The 27,529-nt window shown below is 39.7% G+C and overlaps 1 protein-coding gene across 6 annotated transcripts in view; it reads right to left on the bottom strand.

The window, feature by feature from the left end:
• OTUD7A (OTU deubiquitinase 7A) overlaps positions 1-27,529 on the bottom strand; it is a 392,867-nt gene that overhangs the window by 151,909 nt on the left and 213,429 nt on the right. For 4 of the 6 annotated variants that reach the window (XM_077868826.1, XM_077868852.1, XM_077868835.1 and 1 more), the window contains 2 exons: positions 24,773-24,866; positions 22,494-22,648 (listed from right to left, as the gene is read on the bottom strand). In XM_077868826.1, the coding sequence (XP_077724952.1) occupies positions 22,494-22,644 (151 nt within the window). In that variant the 5' untranslated portion in view covers positions 22,645-22,648; positions 24,773-24,866. The other 2 variants (XM_077868861.1, XM_077868872.1) reach the window with 2 other exon arrangements.

Genomic DNA, 27,529 nt, shown 5'->3' with positions numbered 1-27,529 from the left:
TGTGGGTTCCTCCTTCCGACACTACATCCTGGAAACACTCTCATGGCCATCGGATGGGCAACCCTAGGACTAATGTTTGATTTTCATCGTTTGGGGATCACTGTCCTTCACTGTCTAATATTAAGTGTTTTGTTTCATTTATACTGCTTTTTATTCTTTTTCCAAACATGAGAGTAAACCCACTTTCTGATACTCCATCTAGTCTGGAACCAAATGTTTCCTGGTACTTTGTTTTAAAACACTCTTTGCTGGCATTTGGACTTTTTTTTTCATTTGTTTTTATTGAAGTTCAATTTGCCAACATATAGTATAACACCTAGTGCTCATCCCATCAAGCGTCCTCTTCAGTGCTTGTCACCCAGTTACCCCATTCCCCCGCCCACCTCCCCTTCCATAACACTGTTCCTTTCCCAGATTTAGCAGTCTCTCATGGTTTGTCTCTGTCTCTAATTTTCCCCACTCAGTTCCCCTCCTTTACCTTATAATGTCTTTCACTATTTCTTATATTCCCCATATGAGTGAAACCATATGATGATTGTCCTTCCCTGATTGACTTATTTCACTCACCATAACACCCTCTAGTTCTATCCACATCAAGGCAAATGGTGGGTATTCATCCTTTCTGATAGCTGAGTAATATTCCATTGTATATATAGACCACACCTTCTTTATCCATTCATCTGTCAAAGGACATTGAGGCTCCTCCCACAGTTTGGCTATTGTGGACATTGCTGCTATGAACGTTGGGGTGCAGATGCCCTGGTCTTTCACTACATCTGTATCCTTGGGGTAACTACACAATAGTGCAATTGTTGGGTTGTAGGGTAGCTCTATTTTTAATTCTTTGAGGAACCTCACACAGTTTTCCAGAGTGTCTGCACCAGTTCACATTCCCACCAACAGTGCAAGAGGGTTCCTCTTTCTCCACATTCTCTCCAATATTTTTGTTTCCTGTCTTGTTAATTTTCACCATTCTCACTGGTGTGAGGTGGTACCTCATTGTGGTTTTGATTTGCATTTCCCTGACGGCAAGTGATGCAGAGCATTTTCTCACTTACTTGTTGGACATATGTTGTTGGTGAAATTTCTGTTCATGTTTTCTGCCCATTTCATGATTGGATTGTTTGTATCTTGCGTATTGAGTTTAAGAAGTTCTTTATAGACCTCTAGCCCTTTATCTGATATATCATTTGCAAATATCTTCTCCCATTCTACAGATTGTCTTTTAGTTTTCTTGACTGTTTCTTTTGCTGTGCAGAAGCTTTTTATCCTGATTAAGTCCCAATAGTTTATTTTTGCTTTTGTTTCTTTTGCCTTCATAGATGTATCTTGCAAGAAGTTACTGTGGCCAAGTTCGAAAAGGGTGTTGCCTGTGTTCTCCTCTAGGATTTTGATGGAATCTTGTCTCACATTTAGATCTTTCATACATTTTGAGTTTATCTTTGTGTATGGTGCAAGAGAGTGGTCTAGTTTCATTCTTCTGCATGTGGATGTCCAATTTTCCAGCACCATTTATTGAAGAGACTGTCTTTCTTCTAGTGGATAGTCTTTCCTCCTTTATCGAGTATTAGTTGACCATAAAGGTGAGGGTCCACTTCTGGGTTCTCTATTCTGTTCCATTGATCCATGTGTCTGTTTTTGTGACAGTACCACACTGTCTCGATAATCACAGCTTTGTAACACAGCTTAAAAATCTGGCACTGTGATGCCCTTGGCATTGGTTTTCTTTTTCAATATTCCCCTGGCTATTCGGGGTCTTTTCTGATTCCACACAAATCTTAAGGTGATTTGTTTCAATTCTCTGAAGAAAGTCCATGGTATTTTGATAGGGATTGCATTAAATGTGTAAATTGCCCTGGGTAGCATTGACATTTTCACAATATTAATTCTTCCAATCCATGAGCATGGGATATTTTTCCATCTCTTTGTGTCTTCCTCAATTTCTTTCAGAAGTGTTCTGTAGTTTTTAGGGTATAGATCCTTTACCTCTTTGGTTAGGTTTATTCCTAGGTATCTTATGCTTTTGGGTGCAATTGTAAATGGGATTGACTCCTTAATTTCTCTTTCTTCAGTTTCATTGTTAGTATATAGAAATGCCACTGACTTCTGGGCATTGATTTTGTATCCTGCCACACTGCCAAATTACTGTATGAGTTCTAGCAATCTTGGGGTGGAGTCTTTTGGGTTTTCTACATAGAGTATCATGTCATCAGCAAAGAGGGAGAGTTTGACTTCTTCTTTGCCAATTTGAATGCCTTTTATTTCTTTTTGTTGTCTGATTGCTGAGGCTAGGGCTTCTAATACTATGTTGAATAGCAGTGGTGAGAGTGGACATCCCTATCTCATTCCTGATCTTAGGGGAAAGGCTCCCAGTGCTTCCCCATTGAGAATGATATTTGCTGTGGGCTTTTTGTAGATGGCTTTTAAGATGCTGCGGATTATTCCCTCTATCCCTATACTTTGAAGAGTTTTAACAGGAATAGATGCTGTATTTTGTCAAATGCTTTCTGTGCATCTATTGAGAAGATCATATGGTTCTCGTCTATAGTCTTATTGATGTGATCTATCATGTTGTTTGTTTTAGGAGTGTTGAACCACCCTTGCATCCTGGGGATAAATCCCACTTGGTCATGGTGAATAATCTTCTTAATGTACTGTTGGATCCTATTAGCAATAACTTGTTGAGAATTTTTGCATCCATGTTCATCAGGAATATTGGTCTATAATTCTCCTTTGTGGTGAGGTCTTTGCCTGGTTTTGGAATCAAGGTAATGCTGGCCTCATAAAAAGAGTTTGGAAGTATCCCATCCCTTTCTATCCTTCGAAACAGTTTTAGTAGAATAGGTATTATTTCTTCTTTAAACGTTTGCTAGAATTCCTCTGGGAAGCCACCTGGCCCTGAACTTTTGAGTCTTGGAGCTTTTTGATGAGTGCTTCAATTTCCTCGCTGGTTATTGGCCTGTTCAGGCATTCTATTTCTTCCTGTTCCAGTTTTGGTAATTTGTGGTTTTCCAGAAAGGCATCCATTTCTTCTAGATTGCCTAATTTGTTGCCATATAGCTGCTCATAATACTTTTTTTTCATAATAATTTTTAAAACCGTTTGTATTTCCTTGGTCTTGGTTGTAATCTCTCCTTTTTCATTTGCAATTTTATTAATTTGAGTCTTTTCCCTTTTCTTTTTAATAAAGCTGGCTAGGGGTTTGTCTATCATATTAATTCTTGCAAAGAACCGACTCCTGGTTTTGTTGATCTTTACAGTTCTTCTGGTCTCCATTTCATTCAGTTCTGCTTGAATCTTTATTATCTCTCTTCTGCTTGGTGTAGGTTTTACTTGCTGTTCTTTCTCTAATTCCTTTAGGTGCAAGGTTAGCTTGTGTACCTGATTTTTTCCAATTTTTTTGCAGGTGGCTTGTATTATGTATTTCCCTCTTAGGACCACTTTTGCTGTATCCCAAGGATTTTGAACAGTTGTATCTTCATTTTCATTAGTTTCCATGAATCTTTTTAATTCTTCTCTAATTTCCTGGTTGACCCATTCATCTTTTAGTAGGATGCTCTTTAACCTCCATGTGTTTGAGTTTGTTCCAAACTTCTTCTTGTGGTTTAGTTCTAGTTTCAAAGCATTATGGTATGAAAATATGCAGGGGACAATTCCAATCTTTTGGTATCAGTTAAGACCTGATTTGTGATGCAGTATGTGGTCTATTCTGGAGAAAGTTCCATGTGTACTTTGAGAAGAATGTGTATTCAGTTGTGTTCAGAGGGAAAGTTCTGTATATATCTGTGAAATCCATCTGGTCCAGTGTATCATTTAAGGCCTTGTTTCTTTGGTGATGTTGTGCTTAGAATATCTGTCATTTGCTAAAAGTGCCGTGTTGAAGTCTTCTACTATTAGTGTATCATTATCTAAGTAGATCTTTACTTTGGTTATTGATTGATATACTTTGCAGCTCCCACATTAAGGGCATAAACATTCATGATTGTTAGGTCTTCTTGTTGCATTGACCCTTTAAGTATGATCCCTCTTCATCTCTTAGTACAGTCTTTGGTATAAATCCTAATTTATCTGATATAAGGATTGCTATCTTTTCAGGACCATTTGAATGGTAAGTGGTTCTCCACTCCCTCATTTTCAGGCTGGAGGTGTCCTTAGGTGTCCTTGTAGACAGTAAATAGGTGGGTTTTGCTTTTTTATTCAGTTGAAACCCTGTGTTTTTTGATGGGATCATTTCACCCATTCATGTTCAGAGTAACTATTAAAAGATAGGAATTTAGCGTCGTTGTAAGAACTATTCAGTCCCTGTTTTGTGGATTATATCTTTGGGCTTCCTCTTTCTTTTACAGGATCCCCCTTAATATTTCTTGCAGACCTGGTTTGGTGGTCAGATATTCTTTCAGTTTCTGCCTATCTTGGAAGCTCTTTATCTCTCTTTCTATTCTGAATCAGAGCCTAGCTGGAGAGAGTATTCTTGGCTGCATGTTCTTCTCATGTAGTGCCCTGAATATATCCTGCCAGCCCTTTCTGGCCTGCCAGGTCTCTGTGGAGAGGTCTGCTGTTAATCTGGTATTTCTCCCCATATAAGTTAAGAATCTCTTGTCTCTCGCTGCTTTAAGGATTTTCTCTTTGAAATTTGCAAGTTTCACTATTAAATATTGAGGTGTTGAATGGTTTTTGTTGATTTTTTGGGGGGTCCTTTCTATCTCTTGGATCTGAATGCCTGTTTCCTTCCCCAGATTTGGGAAGTTCTCAGCTATGATTTGTTCAAATGTACTTTGTGGTCCTTTCTCTCAGCCTCTTCTGGAATCTCAATTAGATATATATTCTTCCTTCTCAAGCTCTCATTTATTTCCTCAAGACTTTCCTTATGAGCTCTTAGTTGTTTTTCATTTTTTCCCTCAGCTTCCTTCCCTACCATCAACTTATCTTCTATGTCACTCACTCTGTCTTCCACCTCATTAACCCTAGGAGTTAGAACATCCAGTTTGGGTTGCATCTCATTTAATCTATTTTTAATTTTGGCCTGATTAGATCTCAATTCTGCAGTAACAGAGTCTCTAGAGTTCTTTATTCTTTTTTCCAGAGCCACCAGCAGCTTAATAATTGAACTTCTGAATTGAATTTCTGACATGGTATTGAAATCCAAATTCTGTAACTCTGTGGCAGCGAGTGCTGTTTCCGTTTCTTTCTTTTGTGGTGAATTCTTTTTTCTAGTCATTTGTCCAGTTCAGAGTGGCTGTATGAGTGGGGTGAGTCAAAAAGATCAATCACGACCTAAGTAAAATACACCCTTGTTAGAAGTGAAAATTTCTCTCTGTAGCATTCCAGCTGTTCTGTCTTTAAATCCCAGGTCGAATTCATAGGTGTTCAGGATGTTTTGAGAGTTATGTAGGTAAATTTGTGGGGCCAGGTGAGTTGAGGACCCATACTCTTCTGCCATCTTGCCCCTCCCTCCAAAATTGAACTTAAAAAGATCACTTTGGTGGCAGCACATGGAGCAGAAAGTATCTGATTAAAACATGCTGTTATTTCAAAGAGGTTTAGGAAGAAAATCTGATAAACCTTCTTTCCTCTATGTTTTCTGCCCTCTTTGTGGCTTCAATAACCTGATGGTTTCCAGCTTCCCCTAGATTTCTCTTGATTGTCTTTCTGTATACTGTGACCTCAGTGGTATCCAGAGCTGCCTGCCGAGCCTAGGCAGGGTCCTCATGCTCGGAGTAACCTGGCCTCCCTTCTGCCGAGAGCTAAGACTCAGGGCTCCAGCTCACTGCTGCCTCCTCAGTCCCTGGGGACATGGCCATGTCTGGCATTTTGACTTTGGTGGAAGAGTTAAGATGGTGGAGTAGTAGGGGGACTCTAAGTTGTCTCGTCTTTGAATACAGCTAGATAGTTATCAAATCATTCTGAACACCTCAGAAATCAGCTGGAGTTCTGAGGAAACAAATACTGCAAGGCTACAAGTAGAAAAGTGACTACCTTTTGGAAAGCAGGAGTTTCAGACACCTGAATCTGGTGTGATATAGCTGAGGATATGGTGGAGAGGAGGGAGCCTGCTTAGGGAAACTACTGCAAAACAATATAAGCAGCAGAGCACAAAATCTCAACTTTTAGAAGTCTGTTCCAGTGGGAAACATGGCTTAACAGTGCTCAGGTGGTGAAGTAGGGCAGAATCCCAGGTGTGACAGGATGGGTTGAGGCTCCTCATGGTTGCAAGATGAACTGGTGGTGCCTGAGCTCCACAGAGTTCCCAGGCATAGGAGTGTGGAAGCCAGCTGACAATAGTGAGTCTAAGTGCCGGCTTTTTGCTCCGTGTTGCTATAAACTCTTAACTGCTGTGTGGTTGTGTAATGGCTTTCCTGGGACAGGTCCAGCAAAAGGCAGAAGTGTGGTGAGACCCTCAGCATGGGTCCCTGCTGCAGGAATCCCTAAAAGTTGGAATTTTGAAACTCAGTCCCATGCCTGAGATAAAAACGCTCAGATACAGGTAGGATGAACATAGAGTTTTGAAGGAAACCAGTGAGACAGGAGTGATTTATTGCTTTTCTGTGAGGGTTCACTAAAAACTGGGAGGAGTGGGGGTGCAAATTACCAGCTCAAGGCTGGAGAGAAGGGCACAGCCATATTTATCATGCCCATAATTGCTAAAAGCCTTCAGAGAGCAAAACAGTGCCACCTAGTGGAGGCTGGAGCCGCTTACATCAAGCCTTGCCTCCCCAAGCTCTGGAGGTGCATCTCCACTTGGGTAAGTCCACCAGAAACTGAGCGCAACAGGCCCTTCCCCCAAAGATCAGCATAAACAACTCCATAGCACCAAGTTTACTGATCATAGACGGCTGAAAAGCTTCAGCTTTAGGAGAGAACAGCATTTAGCCTCCTTTGTACTTTTATTCTTTATTTTTTGTATTATATTTCATTTGCTTTCTTTTTTCAATTCTTTTATTTTCTAATTTTTATATGTGCTTTATATCTTTTATTTTTTGTATCCTTCCCTTTCGATACACACACACACACACACACACACACACACACACACACACTTTTCTTTCTTATCTTGAGAACTAGTTTCTTTTAACAAGCAGACCAAAACAAACCAAGGATCTAGTTTTTTGTTTTGTTCTTGCTGTTACTGTTGTTACTCTTGTTGTTTTTTCTTTTTCTTTTTTCTTTTCTTTTCTGGACAAAAATGAAAAAATGTAGAAATTCACCCCAAAGAAAGGACAGAAGGCAGTACTCACAGACAAGAATTTAATCAATACAGATATAAGTAAGATGTCTGAACTAAAATTTAAAACAATGATAAAGATACTAGCTGGACTTGAAAAAAAGCATAAAAAGACACTAGAGAACCCCTTACTGTAGAGATAAAAGAACTACAATCTAGTCAGGCTGAAATTAAAAATGCTATAGCTAAGATGCAATCCCAACCAAGTGGAGGCCACAAAAATGTAGGTGGATGAAGTAGAAGAGTGAATCAGGGCTATAAAAAATAAAATATGGAAAATAATGAAGCCGAAAGAAGAGGGAAAGAAAACTATTAGATCATGCAGGCAGAGTTAGGGAACTCAGTTATTACATGAAATGAAATAATGTTCATATCATAGGAGTTCCAGAAGAATATCAGAAAAAAGGGGCAGAAGGTTTATTTGAACAAATTATAGCTGAGAGCTCCCTTAATCTGGGGAAGGAAACAGGCATTCATGTCCAGGAGGCACCGAGAATTCCCCTCAAAATAAACAAAAACAGGTCAACTCCGCTACATATCATAATGAAACTTGCAAGATACAAAGATTAATAGAATTCTAAAATCAGCTAGAAAGAAGATGTCTTTAACCTACAAGGGTAGACACATGAAACTGGCAACAGAACTGTCCACAGAGATCTGGAAGGCTAGAAAGGACTGGCATGATATATTCAATGAGTTAAATGGGAAAAATACGCAGCCAAGAATACTTTATCCAGCAAGGCTTTCATTCAGAATAGGAGAGGTAGAGAGTTCCCAAGGCAAATAAAAACTAAAGGAATTAGTGAACACTAAACCAGCCCTGCAAGAAATATTAAAGGAGACCCTTTAAGCAGAGAAAAAGCCCAAGAGTAACAAAGACTAGAAAGGAACAGAGACAATCTATGGGAATAGCAACTTTACAAGTAATACAATGGCACTAAATTCATATCTTTCAATAATAATCTCTAGGTGTAAGTGGACTAAATCCTCTAATAAAAAGACAAAGGGCTAGCCTCAGCAGTCAGACAACAAAAAGAAATAAAAGGAATCCAAATCGACAAAGAAGTCAAAATTTCACTTTCACAGATGATATGAAACTCTACATAGAAAACCTGAAAGACTCTACAAAAAACTTGCTAGAACTGATACAGGAATTCAGCAAAGTCACAGAATATAAAATCAATGCACAAAAGTCTATTGCATTTCTACATACCAACAACAAAATAGCAGAATGAGAATTCAACAAATTGATCCCATTTAGAATTGCACTAAAAACTAAGATACACAGGAACAACCTAACCAAAGATTGTACGCTGAAAACTTATAAAAGAAATTGAAGAAGACAGAAATAAATGGAAAAAACATTCCACACTTATGGATTGGAAGAACAAATATTGTTAAAATGTCTATACCACTCAAAGCAATATACACATTTATTGCAATCCTTATCAAAATAATACCAGCATTTTTCACAGAGCTGGAACAAACAATTCTAAAATTTGTATGGAATCAGAAAGACCTTGAATAGCCACAGTAATGTTGAAAGAGAAAACTAAAGCTTGATGCATCACAATTCTGGACTTAAGCTGTATTACAAGTTGTAATCATTGACAATATGATACTGGCACAAAAACAGACACACAGATCAATGGAATAGAATAGATAACTCAAAATTGGACCCTCAACTCTATGATCAACTAATCTTCAACAAAGCAGGAAAGAATATCCAGTAGATAAAAGACAATTTCTTCAACAAATGGTATTGGAAAACTTGACAGCTACACGCACAAGAATGAAACTGAACCACCCTTTTATACCATACATACAAAAAACCCTCAAAATGGATGAAAGACTAAAAGTCAGACAGGAATCTGTCAAAATCCTAGAGGAGAACCCAGGCAGCAACCTCTTTGACCTCAGTCACAGCAACTTCTTGCTAGACACACTCCAGAGGCAAGGGAAACAAAAGCAAAAATGAACTATTAGGACTTCAGCAGGAGTACTTTCCTTTGCATGACAATGGAAACAATCAACAAAACTAAAAGGCAACCTACAGAATGGGAGAAGATATTTGCAAATGACAGATAAAGGGCTAGTATTCAAAATCTATAAAGATTAGAGAACTTATCAAACTCAACACCCAAAAAGCAAAAAAAAAAAAAAATTAAAAATTAAAAAAAAATCCAGTCAAGAAATGGGCAGAAGATATGAACATACATTTCCCCAGAGATGACATACAAATGGCCAACAAAGACCTGAAAAAATGCTCAATATCATTTATCATCAGGGAAATACAAATCTAAATCACAATGAGACATCATCTCACACCTGTCAGAATGGCTAAAATTAACAACTCAGAAAACAATAGATGTTGGTGAGGATGCAGAGAAAGGGGAACTGTCTTACACTGTTGGTGAGAATGCAAACTGGTGCATCCACTCTGGAAAACAGTATGGAGGTTCCTTCAAAAGTTAAAAATAGAACTATCCTATGACTCAGCAATTGCAGTACCAGGCATTTATCCAAAGGATACAAAAATAGTGATTTGAAGGGGCATATGCCCCCCTATGTTTATAGCAGCATCGTCCACAATTTCCAAAATATGGAAAGAGCCCAGATGTCCATCAACAAATGAATAAAGAAGTGGTATATATATATATGAATTATATATATATAATGGAAACATACTTAGCCATCAAAATGAATGAAATCTTGCCATTTGCAACAATGTAGATGGAACTAGAGAGTGGTAAGCTAAGGAAAATAAGTCAGGAGAGACAAATACCATATTATTTAACTCATATTTAAATTTAAGAAACAAAGATGAACATAGGGGGAGGGAGGAAAAATAAAGTAAGATAAAAACAGAGAAAGAGGGAAACCTTATGAGACTCTTACCTTTAGGTAACAAAATGAGGGTTATTCCAGGGGAAGTGGGTGGGGTAACTGGGTGATGGGCATTAAAGAGGGTACTTAATGTATTGAGCAATGGATGTTACATGCAACTGATGAATCACTAAACTCTACTCTGAACCTAATAGTATTCTATATGTTAATTAACTTTGATTGAAATTAAAAAAAAAATAAAACATTCTATTCTGGAAAGCTTTCTACATATCCAGAATATACATTCTTCTCAAGCGCACATAAACATTTGCTAGGATGGATCATATTATAGGTTACAAAACAAATATTAACAAATTTAAGAAGATTAACATAATACCAATGATCTTTTCTGACAACAATGATATGAAACTAGAAATAAACAACAGAAGGAAAGTTGGAGAATCTACAAATATTTAGAAATTAAACAGCACACTCCTGAATAACCAATGGGTTGAAGAAACACAAAGGAAATGAAGAAGACTCTTGAAACAAATGAAAATGGAAACACAACATATCAGAACCTATGAGTTGAAACAAAAGCAATCTTAAGAGGGCATTTTAGAGTGATAAATGCCTACATTAAGAAAAAAAAGGGATCTGAAATAAACAACCTAGCTGTATACTCCAAGGAACTAGAAAAAGAAGAAAAACAAAGTCCAAAGTTAATAGAAGGAAGGAAATAAAAACCAGAGTGGAAATAAATAAAATAGACATCAGAAAAGTAATAGAAAGACCCACGAAACTAAGAGCTGGTTTTTAGAAAAGTCGGTGTCCAACGAAAGATGAATGGATAAAGAAGATGTGGTTTATGTATACAATGGAATATTACTCAGCTATTAGAAATGACAAATACCCACCATTTGCTTCAACGTGGATGGAACTGGAGAGTATTATGCTGAGTGAAGTAAGTCAGTCGGAGAAGGACAAACATTATATGTTCTCATTCATTTGGGGAATATAAATAATAGTGAAAGGGAATATAAGGGAAGGGAGAAGAAATGTGTGGGAAATATCAGAAAGGGAGACAGAACGTAAAGACTGCTAACTCTGGGAAATGAACTAGGGGTGGTAGAAGGGGAGGAGGGCGGGGGGTGGGAGTGAATGGGTGACAGGCACTGGGGGTTATTCTGTATGTTAGTAAATTGAACACCAATAAAAAATTAAAAAAAAAAAGAAAATGCAAAAAAAAAAAAAGAAAAAAGAAAAGATAAATTTGCTAAAAACTCTCATTCCTCAGAAACAAGGCAAGGGTGTCCATCCCACCACTTCTATTCAGCATAGTACTGGAAATCTTAGAGCAATCATGCAAGAAAAAGGAATAAGAGGTATCTGAGTCATAAAGGGAAAAGTAGCATTATTTGCAGATAATATGAGTGTGTATATATATATGTGTGTGTGTGTATATATATATACATTTTCCATATATATATATATATATATATATATATATATATATATATATATGGAAAATCCTAGATACCACTAAAAAATTGTGGCTACACAATTCTCCACTAGAAGCCTGGTCTCACCTTCCCACAAACTCAGTGCTCCAAGAGGAGCTGCAGACTTGAGGATGTCTGCTAATGGGATAAAGGCAATCCAGAGGAATGAGGGCAACTGAGGACCAGCATCCAAAGGGCCCTCCTTAATTTTTGGTGTCATAAGCTAACAACCCATTTGGTCAGACTATAGGCCACTTGTAAGCTTTTGTATCAGTACAGTATGGCTGATCAAGTGAGTTCTTAATAATGAGAAATGGCCACTCCAAACCTGTCCTTGATCCATGTCTTGGAAACAGTGAGAGGCAGTCTGTGAGACTGATTTGCCAGAGCATGTTTGACCATGATGGAGTTTGAAGGAACCAACTCACTGGGAGGCGGATCCCATGACTTACTGACCCAATGTGCAGGCACAAACTGGCACTTCATGCCATTTTCCCATTATCCATTCCTGCAAGGTAGCAGAAATCTCCTTACTGGTTTCGAGATATGAACACTAGGGCCACCAGTTGCTACCATGAGGACTGTGGCTAATTAATGATCCCCTTTCCCTCTGACCCTCATGTTCCCCATGCTTTTACCAGGCACAGTTCTTCAGAACCATAGATAATTGCATTCAGAAATGGAATACAATCTATTTTGCACTCTAGTCTCATTATGTTTCCTGTGACCTCCCTACTTCCCTTCAATGCTTCTCACTGCTTAAAAGGTAACTTCTCAGCACAGAACACCAGGCCCTTTGGGATGTCCATCCATACCACACAGTCCCATCTTATCTCTTGTCATTTTCCCTCCAGTCATAGTCTATGACACAGCAATACTGAGCTCCTTCTCTTTCTGATTTTTATGTTTCCATACATTTGCAAATGTTGTTCCCTCTGACTAGAATATGCAACACTCCAGCCTTACACACACACACACACACACACACACACACACTTTATGCCTAGTAAAATCCTATTCCACCTCTGAGTCTCAGTAACCTATGATATCATCTTGGATCACCCAAACAGACCTGGTTTGTCCTCTTGGACTCCTCATTTTGGCTATTTACCTGACTGTGATAGTACTTGAGGGCAGGGCCCTTCCTCCTTCCATACTGGATCTCAAAAAACCAGATTAGCGGCCCTCAATACATGCTTGCAGATGGGTTGCATCAATGTTTTTGCTTAAGTGGGAGTTCCTAATATGTAGCAGCCTCCCCTTTCCTGCCTAACCAAAAAAAAAATTTAAATTGATTTTGGTTTGCACAGCTACTTTTTATCCTAAAAATGTTTAATTTTTAAAATATTTTATTTATTTATTCATGAGAGACACAGAGAGAGGCAGAGACATAGGCAGAGGGAGAGGCAGGCTCTATGCAGGGAGCCCAATGTGGAACTCCATCCTGGGACTCCAGGATCATGCTCTGGGTGGAAGGCAGATGCTCAATTGTTGAGCCACCCAGGTGTCCCAAAATGTTTAATTTTGTATGACTCCAATTCTGGGCCATAATATCAGAGGATCTCCCACCAGAGGATGTCGTTCTCTTGACACTCCCCTCTTCAATACAATTAATTTCAGTCCACATTACTGAGTGCACTGGGCTGGCAGCCCCATAGGAATGTGCATATTAGCAAAGCAACATGAAAGAATCCAAAAAGATGGGAGGTATGGGATAGCCCATGTGGAGACATCCACATAGAAAGACTGGTTAGCTTTCCAGAGAGGAAACATTTCAAGTAGCCAAGATGGGACAGCCTCTTGAGTAAAGCCAATAAAATAGGCCAGTGATGGTATGTGGGGTTACCCTAATGTAAGGAAATGAATGAAATAAGATCTACTTCATTGATTAGCATTCCAAAAGGAAATTCCTCATACATGGCCGTAATGGATCTCTGTTTTCAAGAGCATTTAAATATACTCATCTATCTAAAGAGAGAATGTGTCTTCCTAAATGGGGCCAGGCCAGAGAAGGCATCTTAGGAGTCTGATCCTGAACAGGAGTTTTTACTTTTGGCCACATTATTTTATATATGCCTAGCCTTATGGCAGCACTGTCCTCAGTGGGAGCAGGACAGTTAGGGAGGGGCAGCAAGTGTTTTAATGACAGTATTTCTAGACTCACTGGCCGGAGCCCATCAGACCTTCTTCTCTAACTCCTGCTTAGGATTCACAGTCTCCAGGCCACTTTTTCATTCCCACCCAAGGATGATTCCACTCAAGCTTTTTAATCATGCAAACCTGAAAAAGAGCCATGATCTCTTCTGATAAATTGGATGGCATGTGCTCAAGACTGAGCATCAGATCTAGCTTGACTGAAGAGAAGGAATGCTCTGGCTACACACACCTAGGATATCCAGCTTTGGACCACTTCTCTCATTTTAATTTTTTAAAAAGATTTTTATTTATTTATTCATGAAAGACAGAAAAAGAGAGACAGGGACATAGGCAGAGGGAGAAGCAGGCTCCCTGCGGGGAGCCCAATGCAGGACTCAATCCCAGGACCCCAGGATCACAACCTTGAGCTGAAGGCAGATGCTCAACCACTGAGCCACCCAGGCACCCTTCTAATTTTAATTAGGAGTGATTATTCTGGAGCTCACCTCAGTTTCTCATGTGTTTAAGTCCTGAGTGAGTGATGGCAATGGGCCAGTCTCCAGGCAGAGTCCCCTTAATTCTTCTGACCTCTGCCCTACCACTTCCAATTTCATCTTGTCCATTCTGCTGAATGCTCCACAGGGAACTCTGTGGGTTTGTTGTGAGCAGATCCCATGACCAGCTAGTGGGCTAATATGAGAATTTTATTAAATACATTCTTCTCTCAGTTGCCTCCATCCCCTCCCCTATTTCTTGGGTGTACTCTTTGGGGAATTATTACAACTATCCAGTCAGCAGCTGCAGTCCCCACTTGTGGGAAAGTTTTCATATGCCAGATGTAAATGTTAATGGAATAACCTGTCAATATGACTGGTACATTATTGGGAGTTACCACTCTGTGGGAGCTCAACCAAGAAAGGACACCATATGCAAAATTCCAAACCATAGATACTTCAAATCTAAGGAGCCCAGGACTGCCAAAGAGGGTTATATTTCTCCATAAACAACTCTAAGTGCTTGAGTTCTCAAATAATCAACTCAACTGGTAAATACACATGCATCTTAAAATATGTGGACAACTTCTATATACATATTTTGGAGAAAATAATTTAACTTAGTTGCCACGTATTTTCCTTAATTTTGTGAATTTCACAAGGATTCTGAAGGATTATACCAGGGACATGTGAGATGTTAATTTCCAGTAAATATTCTTCCTAAATGCAATGTGGCTATTTATTTGAGTTTTTTTTTTTTTCTATGGATTACAACAAAAGTAAGGCCTGGGTACACTGAAAGAGTATTTTGGTAGAGGTGCAAGGCCTATGATACACGGTTATTTTAAAAGCGTGAGAGTTGCTTTGTCTTTAAGAATGGAATGGACACTTTATACACAACTCATGTATTTGGCCTACCACTCAAAAATCTTTTTAACTAACTTTTAATTTTTGATGTGGCCAGATAGTGTTTGGCATCTGATTGTTAGCTATTAGTTCTATCTTTTGAATAGTTTTTGTGGTCTATTGAAGTATTATTTTATTTGAAAAGTTAATTAGCCACATTGTAAAATGGGTTACTAAAACATCCCTTTGGTGATTAGTTAAAACTCTTTTGAGTGCATATAGCAACACAAAATGCTGTTATACTCTAGAAGGACAGCGGAATGAAGATAAATTGTAGGTGACCTGGCTTTGCAGAAAGAACCTGAAATTGAGTGGCACAATTGGATTCAACTGGTGGTTCTGCTATGTTCTGAATGTTTAACTTCAGGAAGTTTTCTTGGCTTCAGCTTTCCTGCCTATAAAACGGTAAGTCTAACATTCTTCTAATTCATTGTGTGGATTAAATGAGACATCATATTTAAAGAGCCTAGCATCTGGCATATAACAATTCAACATAAATGCTAACTACTATTGTCAATGTTATTGGCTTTGATTTTAAGAACTTCTAATTTAATGACAAAATAAGGATGTGATTAATTATAAAATAGACAATATAAAATATATGTTATAATAGAAGTCTACAAAGGTTTGAAGAATGGCAAGCAATGACCAATTAATTCCAACTCTTCCTCAAAACTTCTTTCTCCAGATAGCTACATGGTTATTCTCTCATGCCTCAAGTCTATGCTCAGATCCCATTTTTACTAATGAGTCCTTGTTTGACAACCCTAAGTAAAAATTGTACCCACATCTATACCCCCATCCTCCTCCCTTTGGTATAGTTTTCTCCATGGCACTTACTAGTGAAATATTATATAACTTATTTATGCTATTTATTGTCTTTCTCCATGAGGATGAAGATTTTCATCTGGTTGCTCACTGCTGTATGCCAGCAGCCAGAACATCCCACTGAGGGACTGGCATGAACTGGGTGTTAGAGGGACACAGTGAGCAAAACCTGCTGTGGTCCCTCCTGTTGTGGTGCTCATACATCAACTTGGAAGAGGAGTAGAATCTCAAGAGTGAGGCAGAGGGTGTGCAGAGGGAGTGGGCAGCACATGAACTGAGCTTAAGATGAAGCACGGGGCTGGATAGGGTGTCTGGGGAAAAGGACGGGGAAGAACTACACTAGAGATGAGGTGGAAGGAATGGAAGAGAGGAAGGAATGGAAGAGAGCAAGGGTTAAAAGGAACTGAGTGCCATGTGGAGGAGTTCACTCCACAGGAAACAGGGGATGTCAGAGGATTTGGGGAAATGGAAATACACAACCTGAACTTATTTCTGAAGGACCACTTTGCCAACATGCAAAAGGCAGATGTGAAGGATGCAGACAGCCAGGTAAAGATGCACTCTTTCATCCTGATGCAGATCAGTGTGCATTTTCTCATCTTTCTGTCTCTCTATTCTGCTGTTCCTATCCTGTCTTTTTTTCAACCTATGTTATTTGTTCTTCTCACTGGCTGTCCTCTGCTCTACTGTGATTCCCATCACTGTATGTGTTTTTTAAACTTTTTATTTTGAAATAAGTAATTAAAAACACTCACAAGATGTTTGAAAAAAACACACACACACAATACAGAGAGGGCTCATGCTCCACGCTCTCTGCTTAAGTTTTTCTCTCTCTCTCCCCCAGCTTCTGCCATCACTGTGGTTTTATCCTTAGAAAGATCACAAGGAAAATATTTCATTCTTTGAAACACTGGCTTTGGAAAAATCTTGACCCAAATAACTCTCACAACTGAAAAAGCCCAACATACATATGTGACCATAGTCTCCCCACTGGTAAAGACAGTGGACAGATTCCATCCTGGGTGGAATGGAGCAAGAACACTGCACCACATCTCTCCTGCTGAAAGTAGTAGGACACCAGGACAGAATACATAGGACAGCTACTGGGGACTCAGAGGAGTACATGAGAGCAGGCAGCCTGAGGAAGAAGATCATAATTCAAAGTACCCCAGAACTGGTAGTGAGTTGATCACTTTTTCTTCCAGTCTCTCCTATGTGGTGAGCTCAGTGTAGCCCCAAACCCAGAAGTGGGCATTAGCTCCAGGAAAAGCCTCTCGCTCTGGCCCCAGATACAGAAAAGAGGTCTCTAATGTTCAGAGAGTTCATTTATCTCTTTTTCTATAAAAAATGTTCTCAGTTCTCTAGTGCCCCAGATCTGAAGCAATTTTGTGGCAGCAATAAGGGATGGCAGGAAATAAAAACTGGAAGACAGAGAAATCTTCTTCAGTCACAAGAGTTATGATCCCCAGAGGTAAACCCCATGACCTTTTTCTCTTTTTTGGACTTTGATTGCTTAGTTCAGACAAAAGCACAGTCAAATCAAGTGTGCAGGAATGTGGGGATAAAGCCCAGGGACCCAGAACTATTGAGGAGATTACAATGAAGCAGGAATTTGAGACAGCAATCCCTTAAAGTTGTTTATAAACTCTTGGGCTTACCCCTGAGCTGTACATGTATGAATCTGACTTTACACAGATTCCAGAGGCTTTGAGTAGTGAAATATGAGACAGACTACTGTCTGGGTCCCAGACTGGCCACTAGTGAGACAGATCCAAATAGAGTTGACCTTGGAACCACAATGCAGAAAAGTCTTGGGGAACTTGGAACTTCTGGTCTGAACCCAACTGGGGCAGTTCTAAAACCAAAATACCATGTGCCATAAGTTTAAACAACAGCCACAGTCTCAGAATATAATCTCTAAATTGTCTAGGATACAATCCAAATTTATTCAGCATACAAAAATCAAACAGCCCTGCCCCCCAACCAGACATCTTACTAGTAATATTGAGATGAAACTGATACTGGAATTATCTGACAAAGACTTCAGAGCAGTTATTCTAAATATTTTACGACAGAAGAGTAGAGTCTTGAAAAATACAGAGTCTCAGCAAAGAAAAGGAAAAAAATAATCAAGTGGAAATGTTAGAAATAAACAAAAATTCAGCAACAAAAACAATAAACTCACTGGATGGGTTCAGCAACAGAATAGAGGTGACAGAGGAAGCCGTAAGTAGTAAATTTATAAATAGATCAATAGAAATGATCTAATTAGAACAATAGGTGATAAAAGATTGAGGAATAAAGTGAATAGAACTGTAATGATCACAGGGTACCTGGGTGGCACAGTTGGTTAAGTGTCCGACTCTTGGTTTTAGCTCAGGTCGTAATCTCAGGGTTGTGAGATTGAGCCCCATGTCGGGGTCCATGCTCCATGCAGTCTGCTTAAGCTTTCTCTCTCCCTCTCCCCCTCCCCCTCTTCTCTCTGTAAAAGAAATAAATCTTAAAAAAAAAAAGAACTGTTGTGATTTGAGGACAACAATAAATTCTTAGACTCATACCATCTGAGTCCCAGAAGGAAAAGAGAAAAACATGGAGTAGAAAAGTCTTTAACTAATGGCTGACAGCTCAGTTTATTATCAGAAGGCAGTCATACAATGTGTTTTACTGGCAGTTTAAAGAAGGAAAAAACAAACACTTGATCATATCAAGTGACATTTTCCGGAAAAGCATTTGAAAAACTTAATATATATTCATGATAAAACTCTCAGCAAACTAGAAACCGAAAGAACTTTCCTCCACCTTATAAAGAATATCTACAAAAACTTACTGCTATTCTATATAATGGTGAAAGACTGGGGCGGGGGGGGGGGCGGGGACTGCTTCTACCCTAAGAACAAGGCAAGGATGCTGTCTTTCACCACTACCATCCAACCTCCTATTGGAAGTCCTAGCTGGTGCAATAAGTCAAGAAAAATAAATAAAAGGCATATGCATTGGAAAGAAGAAATAAAACTATATCTATTCAGAGACAACATGACTATCTATGTAGAAAATCCAAAGGAGGGATCCCTGGGTGGTGCAGTGGTTTGGCGCCTGCCTTTGGCCCAGGGCGTGATCCTGGAGACCTGGGATCGAATCCCACGTCGGGCTCCCGGGGCATGGAGCCTGCTTCTCCCTCTGCCTGTGTCTCTGCCTCTCTCTCTCTCTCTCTCTGTGACTATCATAAATAAATAAAAAAAAGAAAATCCAAAGGAATACACACATACGCATGTGTACCCATGTACGAGCGTATACACATATACATATACCTTAGAACAAATAATTGAGTTTAGCAAGATTGTAGGATATAAGGGCAGCACACAAAAATCAATTATATTTCTCAATGAACAACAATGAAAAATGAACAATTAGAAACTGAAATTTACATTAGGTTTTCGATAGCTCACAATACCCCTATATAGAAATCTACCACACATGTATATGATCTATGCTGCAAAATGTTGATGAAAGAATTCAAAGACATCCTACAGAAGTGGAAAGTAAGGCTATACTGACTTCATGGATTATAAGGCAAAACACAGGATTGATTTACAGATTTAACATAATTCCAATCAAAATCTCAGCAGGAAATTTTATATAGACACATAAGCTGATCCTCAAATTTATATGGAAAGGCAAAGGAAATAGAATAGTTGAAACACTTTTCAAAAAGAAAAATAAGATTGGAAGAATCATGCTGATTCTAAGACTCACCACAAAGCTATACTAATCAAGGAGTACTGGCAGAGGAATAGACATATTGATCAATTGAACAGAATCAACATCAAGAAGTAGCTTCCCACAGATAGGTTTAGTTGGTTTTTGACAAATGCACAAAGGCAATTCAGTGGAGGAAGGATAATCTTTTCAACAAATGATGCTGAAACAATTTGACTCCCACATGTATACAAATGAACCTTGGCCCAGATCTTACATGTTATACAAACGTCCACTCAAAATGAGTCAGAGATCTAAAGTATAAAACTTTTAAGAGACCACCTAGGAGAAAATCTTCATCACCTGGGGTCATACAAAGGCTCTTAGATATGTCACCTGAAACATGATCCATGCAAGAAAAAAAAATGATAAACTGGACTTCATCAAGATTAAATACTTTTGCTCTGCAAAGGGTACCAGCAAGAGGTTAAATAGTCAAGCACAGATCAGAGAAGAATATTTGCAGATCATATCTCCGATAAATGATTTACCTTCAGAATATATTAAAAACTACTATAAGATGTCAAATAACTCCATTTAGAAATAGGTAAAAGAATTGAATGAACATTTAACCAAAGAGAAGATATAGAGGGAGAATAATAACAAAACATTTAACAACATTAGTCAGTGTGGAAACGAAAACCAAAATGATGGAAAAATACCATTCCACGCCTATAAGAATGGAGAAAATAATAAAAAAAGAAAAGAAATACCAAGTGCTGGTGGGAATGTAGAGCACCTGGAACTCTCATACATTGCTGGTGGAAATGCAAAATGGTTCAGCCCTCAGGAAAACAGTTTGGCAGTTTCTTGTAATGCTAAATGTACAGTTACCAATATAAACCAGCAAATCCCACTCCTATGTGTACACACATGGAAAAAATTAAACTATGTTCACAAAAACCCCTGTTCACAAGTAAACATTTGAGTGCAGCTCTCATCATAACTGCCCCAGTTAGAAGCAACTGATATGTCCTTGCACAGGTAACTGGATAAACAAACTGTGGTCCATCTCTAACGATAAAAAAGCACAAACTCGGGCAGCCTGGGTGGCTCAGTGGTTTAGCGCCACCGTCAGCCAGGCCTGATCCTGGGGTTCCACATCGAGTCCCACATCAGGCTCCCTGCATGGAGCCTGCTTCTCCCTCTGCCTCTCTCTCTTGTTCTCTGTGTCTCTCATGAATAAATAAATAAAAAATTTAAAAAAATGCACAAACTGTTGACACGCACAATTTGAATGAGTCTCAAAATAATTATGCTAAGTGAACAGAAGTCAGTTTCAAATGGTTAGGTGCTGCATGACTCCATTTATATGACATTCTTGAAAGAGACAAAGCTAATGTGACAGGAGACAGAGTAGTGGCTGCCAGCAGACAGGGTGGGAGAGGGCCTGAGGATCAACAGGGCAGGAGGGTGGACTGGGATGGGGTGTGGGGATGAGATGGTTCTGTGTCTGAGAGTGGTAGTAATAACATAAATCTATGCATCATTCTTAGAACTATACCCCCAAAGGTCATTTTTTTTTGGTATTTTAATTTAAAAAATAAAATTAAGGAAGAAAAGAGCTGACAAGTCTCACTGCTTCCTTAAGGCTATCTAGATATTCAGAGCAATGTCAGTGCCAGCCAGTTACAAAAGACTGCAGAGACAAACAGGATCTTTGTCGATTGCTTTTGGAACCTTTGCTACATACATGCGGGTTACTCCACCAAGCATTTGACATCACAGTTTCTTTTTTTTTTTGAAAGATTTTATTTATTTATTCATGAGACACACACACACACACACACGCACAGAAAAAGAGAGAGAGAGAGAGAGGCAGAGACACAGGCAGAGGGAGAAGCGGGCTCCACGCAGGGAGCCCGATGTGGGACTCGATACCGGGACTCCAGGATCACAACCTGAGCCAAAGGCAGATGCTCAACCACTGAGCCACCCTGGCATCCCTCTTTTCCTTTTTTTAAAAAAATTTTATTTATTTATTCATGAGAGACACAGAGAGAGGCAGAGACATAGGCAGAGGGAGAAGCAGGCTTTCTGCAGGGAGCCTGATGCAGGATCTGATCCCAGGACCCCAGGATCACGACCTGAGCTAAAGGGAGACATTCAACCACTGAACCACCCAGGTGTCCTGAGCTGGTTCTTAATTTTCAATGGGATTTGAGTAGTAGTCACCTCTAGCATTCATACAAATGTGTAGTAATCCATATTGTTTCCTAAGTGAATTACGGGATAATCATGACTTATAATACTTAACCAAGTATTAGTTAATTCCATAAACAGCAGTTTCTATATTTGAAGCCAAGAGAAATCATTTAAAAATTCTCTCACGGTTTTGTTTGTTCTGAGAAGTTATGATAGGCTCTTCCCACATCTTACTTTTACCCTACCACACACACACACAAACACACACACACACACGCACAAAAGATTTTAAAAATATGCAAAGTAAATCCATTTTAGATTCTGAGACACAAACTGTACATTTTCCATGTAACAAATGATATCTACACTTAAGGTTTAAGAAGGAATTCTGTCTTGTTGTGTATGAATTAGTACCATCTATTTACTGGCTACTAGGTGGTTTTTCTTTGATGAAACCTTTGACCTAAAGTATTTTTGACTCAGCCAAGATAGAGATAAGAAATACCTAGGTGTCGAATAACAAAAATCATTTCATCATCAACACCTTTTTTTCCCCCTTTACTTTTAATAAGTCCAGTACCACCACTGTCAGGTAACAAAAATCTTCTTATCTTTTGCCACCAGTTGGAAAGTAGCTATGCTCAGGAGCATGGCGTGAGGATGACAAGGCCAGCTTACCTTCCAGCAGGTCTCTGGCCAGACCAGGTTCTGCCCCTGTGGACCGAACAAAGTCTGACAGGACTGCATCCATATCAAGAGTCATAGGATCATGTAGAAGGGCTGCCCAACACTCAGCTGAGGTGGGGTTTGGAAGCAGGCTAGAAACCATCCATCTGCAAGAAAGAAAAGAGAAGCCATGGTGCTGTAAGAGGGGATGTAAATGGCAAAAGTGCACACGAGTGAAAACACATGCAAAGAATGGAAAGATGAAACCACTTCTGCCTTTCTGGGACAACTGCTCTGCTCTTCATGTAAGACATGCAATAAAAATCAAACCCAAGTATCATCCCTCTGAGCGTGCCATATGAGACAAGGGCGCATTACTGACTCCAGTGCTTCTGACCTTACATTTTGTCACTTCCAATGACAGCTGATTGAAAAGTAGATATATCGGCAATTGCACTACTAGGTATTTATCCCAAAGGATACAAACATAGTGATTCCAAGGGGCACCTGCACCCTAATGTTTATAGTAGCAATGTCCACAATAGTCAAAATTGGAAAGAACCTAGATATCCTTGACAGATGAATGGAGAAAGAAAAAGTACACACACACACACACACACACACACACACACACACAGAAATATTACTCAGCCATCAAAAGAACAAAATCTTGCCATTTGCAATGACATGGATGGAACTAGAGGGTATTATGCTAAGCAAAATAAATTAGTTAGGGAAAGACAAATACCATATGATTTCACTCATGTGTGGAATTTAAGAAACCAAACAGTTGAACATAGGGGAAGGGAAGGAAAAATAAAACAAGATGAAATCAGAGAGGGAGACAAACCATAACAGATCCTTAACTCTAGGAAACAAACTAAGTTGCTGGAGGGGAGGTCTGGGGCAGTGGGGGATGCGGTAACTAAGTGATGGGCATTAAGGAGGGCACTTGATGGAATGAGACTGAATGTTGTGATGAATCACTGATGAATCACTAAATTCTGCCTTTGAAACTAACAATGTAGTATAGGTTAATTAAATTGAATTAAAATAAAAATTTTTTAAAAAGAAGATAGACTGGATAGTTTAAAAAATCAAACACATTGATTAATTTGGAGTTACTAGATTCCCAATCCTCTTTCAAGTTATCCAAACATGTAACATCTCCACAATTAATTGCATTGCCCACCATATCCCAATTATGGCTTTATTATTAATGAGCCAACACACTCCCTCGGTTCTCACCCACCACTTGGCTCTTAGGAAAGAGTCCATGCAATCTAGAGTCAACTGAAGTACCAAACCTACTGAAATGACTGCTAAGCTATCTGTAATATCTCCAAGAATCGTTGTAGTCACAGTAACAATCCAACACAATTCATAAAGATGCTAGATTTCCCAGGCAGGGTAGTCCTGATTAGAAAGATACAACAAGCATCCTGCAACTTGACCACAAAATGCACTAGCCAATTTTGCTGGAGGAAAGCAACCAGCACCTGGCCTGTGAGGCTCACATTGGAGAACCAGTGCTAGGCCATTGGTGGATACCTGGCCATAGCTGACGAAGTATAAATGCATTCCTGTGTTTGCATACATAAGAGATGGGCAAATTATGGCCCATGAGCCAAATGGGATCTACCATCTGTTTTTGTAAATAAAATGGCACTGGAACACAGTCACATTCATTCATTCACATGTTGTCTCTGGTTGTTTTTGCACATGGCTGAGTTGAGCCATTAAAACAGAGACCATAAGGCCCACAAAACTAAAAACATTTACTAGCTGGAGCATTACAGAAAGTTTGCTGAGCCCACTACAAATTTTATACTGATATAAAAGCCCATGGAAAATTTTATACTGGTATAAAGTAAGCATATAATTAAGTATGTAATTAACTTTACCTGCTGTGGGGTGAGTTCAAGTCCCATGCTATTGATGAGTGTCCTCCTTCCTTCTTCCTAGATAACCACTCGCATGCTCTGCTCTGTGGGACAGAGGCTCTGACAACTGCTGCTGCTTTAGCACCAGGCACACTGTCCTAATCTGAGCCCCAAACCTGACCCTCTGACAACCTGTGACATGCTGTCTAACCTCTCTGAGACCCTCTGTCTGTTTGTTAAGACTGGGGGAAATAAGCTGATCTACAGTTCAAGATTGTGAGGATGGGGGATCAAGCAGGGAGGTGTGTGACCTCACAGATGTTCACATTTTTACACCATCTTGCTCATGGCTCTTACTTGGGCGGAATTTTTGGTTGGTGTTGCTACAAAGTAAGAAAACTATGTGACCTGATGTATATGGTACCAATTAGGAGATCGCCTTCTTCCTTCTCTCTGTGTACTGGAGCCTTGACTGGGAGGCTTCTTCTTTTGTCACTTCCACCTAGAGGACAAATCAGAGAATAAGAGCACATTATTCTCCTTACTTGCAGACAGAAGCTGAAGGCTTTGCCTCTTGTCACATGAAGCTGCATCTGAGGCATGGCCAACTGTTTGTGGCATGCTGCTGCCCTCCTGGGCCCTACAGGCACCTGCCAGCCAGCTGACCATCAGATCCTGCATCCCGGGGACTCCTGCAAGGGAGAGGGTATTTCAACTTTTCTCATTTTAGCAAGTATCTATATTTCAATGAGTATTCCTTTCACAATACAGAACTTTTTAAATTTATTTTTTTAAAAATATTTATATATTTGAGAAAGAGAGACCAAGAGCACAGGGTGAGGGACAGAGGGAGAAGGAAAAAGAGAATCTTAAGCAGATTCCCTGCTGAGCATGGAGCCTGACATGGGGCTTGATCTCACCACCCTGAGATCATGACCTGAGCTGAAATCAAGAGTCATACACTTAATTGACTAAGCTACCCAGGTACCCCTGCAGAGCTCTTTTAAATCTTACTAACTCCATACTAATATATTCAACCTTAGCTATTTTTTTAAACTGTGAAAACATATACCTAACATGAAATTTACCATTTTAACTTTTCAGGTTAAAAGGGGATCATGAGCCCCTTTTCAGGTCAGTGGCATTAGCATTCACACTGTTGTACAAACATCACCATTATTACTTCTAGAACTTTTTCATCTTCTCCAGCCAAAGCTCTGTCCTCATTAAACACTAACTCCCATTTCTCTTCTAACCCCAGCACTTTGCAACTATCATTCTACTTTGTTTCTGAATTTGGACAGTCTAGGTATGTTGTAAAAGCAATCATATGATATTTGTCCTTTGTGACTGGTTTATTTCGCTCAAGCATAATGGCCTCAAGGTCCATCTGTGTTTAGCAGGTGTCAGAATTTCTTCTCCTTTTAAGCCTGGTCTTGGTCCATGTGTACTGCTGTAACACCAAACCACAGACCTGGCAGCTTAAATTGTAGACATTAATTTCTCACAGTCTGGAGGCTGGGAAGTCTGAGATCAAGGTGTTTGCAGAGCTGGTGTCCAGTAAGGGCCCACTCCCTGCCTTGCAGATTGCCAACTTGTTGCTGTGTCCTCACATAACTGAGAGAATGAGCTCTAGTCTCTTTTTCCTTCTTAGAAGGACACTAAACCTTCATGGGGGCTCCATATTCATGACCTCATCTAGATCTGATCTAGACCTAATTACCTCCTGAAGGCTCCACATCCTAATATACCACACTGGGGGGTAGGCCTTCAACATATGAATTTTGGAGGTATACATGGATGCAGTTCACAACAAGGCTGAGTAATATTCCATTGCATGGATATACCACATTTTGTTTATCCATTCATCTGTACTGGATGCCTGTATGCTTGTGTTTTTTCCACCTTTTAGTTATTGGGAGTAATTCCATCTAAATCATTTTTACACTTAGGTCACCATATTGTGACCATTTCAAGTTTTCCCCAGTGTTAGAGTACAGGTTAATGCCTGTACCTCCTCTTCTGTACCTTGTTCTCCATGCAGAGATTAAAGAATGGGTTTACAATACATATTTTTTGGCTACATTCAAAAATACATTTTTGGGGCCACATTCAAATATAAACATTTGGGGGGCACCTGGGTGGCTCAGTGGTTGAGCATCTGCCTTCAACTCAGGTCATGACCCCAGCATCCTGGGATCGAGTCCCACATTAGGCTGCCTGCAGGGAGCTTGCTTCTCCCACCTCTGCTTATGTCTCTGCCCCATTGTGTGTCTCTCATGAATAAGTAAATAAATTCTTAAAAAAAGTAAACATTTGCATGGCAAGAAGTTACTCTGCCTAGCCCCCTGAAGACTCCTTTTTATTTTTATTTTATTTTTTTATTTTTTTTAAAGATTTTATTTATTTATGATAGTCACAGAGAGAGAGAGAGAGGCAGAGACATAGGCAGAGGGAGAAGCAGGCTCCATGCACCGGGAGCCCAACGTGGGATTAGATCCCGGGTCTCCAAGATCGCGCCCTGGGCCAAAGGCAGGCACCAAACCGCTGCGCCACCCAGGGATCCCGAAGACTCCTTTTTAAAACCTAATACCCCCACTGCTACCAAGTTCTCATGGTCATGCAGTGTGGTGACATAGGAGGATGGGCCATGAGGATACGGGTTCCTGGCTACCTTGGCCATCCTCACCCTGCTCCCCATGCCACTTCTTCCAGCATACTTCTGGACCCCTCAACCTGCCTTTCATGAACCAATGCACCCACACTGCCTAGTTCTATTGATGTGAAGTTCAGGGGGGGCATGTCCTGCCTCATTCCTATACATCCAGGCCCTTGGACTCCTCTGAGAATCTCACCTTGTGGTGTGTCAAGCTATTCTTGCTGACGTTGCCTTAGGAGAGGCAGTGCAGCAGGGAATAGAAGCTTGGCCCTGGAATCGGTCCCTTGGTGCCAAAGGGGCCCCATCACGACGGCCTATATGACCTCAGGCATGCACTCAGTCCCCTCTCACACAATATGGTGCTTTGACTAGGTAAGGACCTTATCTGTTATAATGTCCTGGGGTTTGAATGTCTCAAAAAACAGAGAGGAGCAGAGGTTTTCAATTGCTTTGTAAAAACTGATGAAAAATGACACTGAGAGATTCCTTCTCCTATTTTATTTCTA

The sequence above is a fragment of the Canis aureus genome, chromosome 2, assembly GCF_053574225.1.
Source record: "Canis aureus isolate CA01 chromosome 2, VMU_Caureus_v.1.0, whole genome shotgun sequence".
Taxonomy (NCBI): domain Eukaryota; kingdom Metazoa; phylum Chordata; class Mammalia; order Carnivora; family Canidae; genus Canis; species Canis aureus.
Note: the sequence above shows the minus strand (reverse complement) of the source record. Positions and strands in the feature narration are given on the sequence as shown.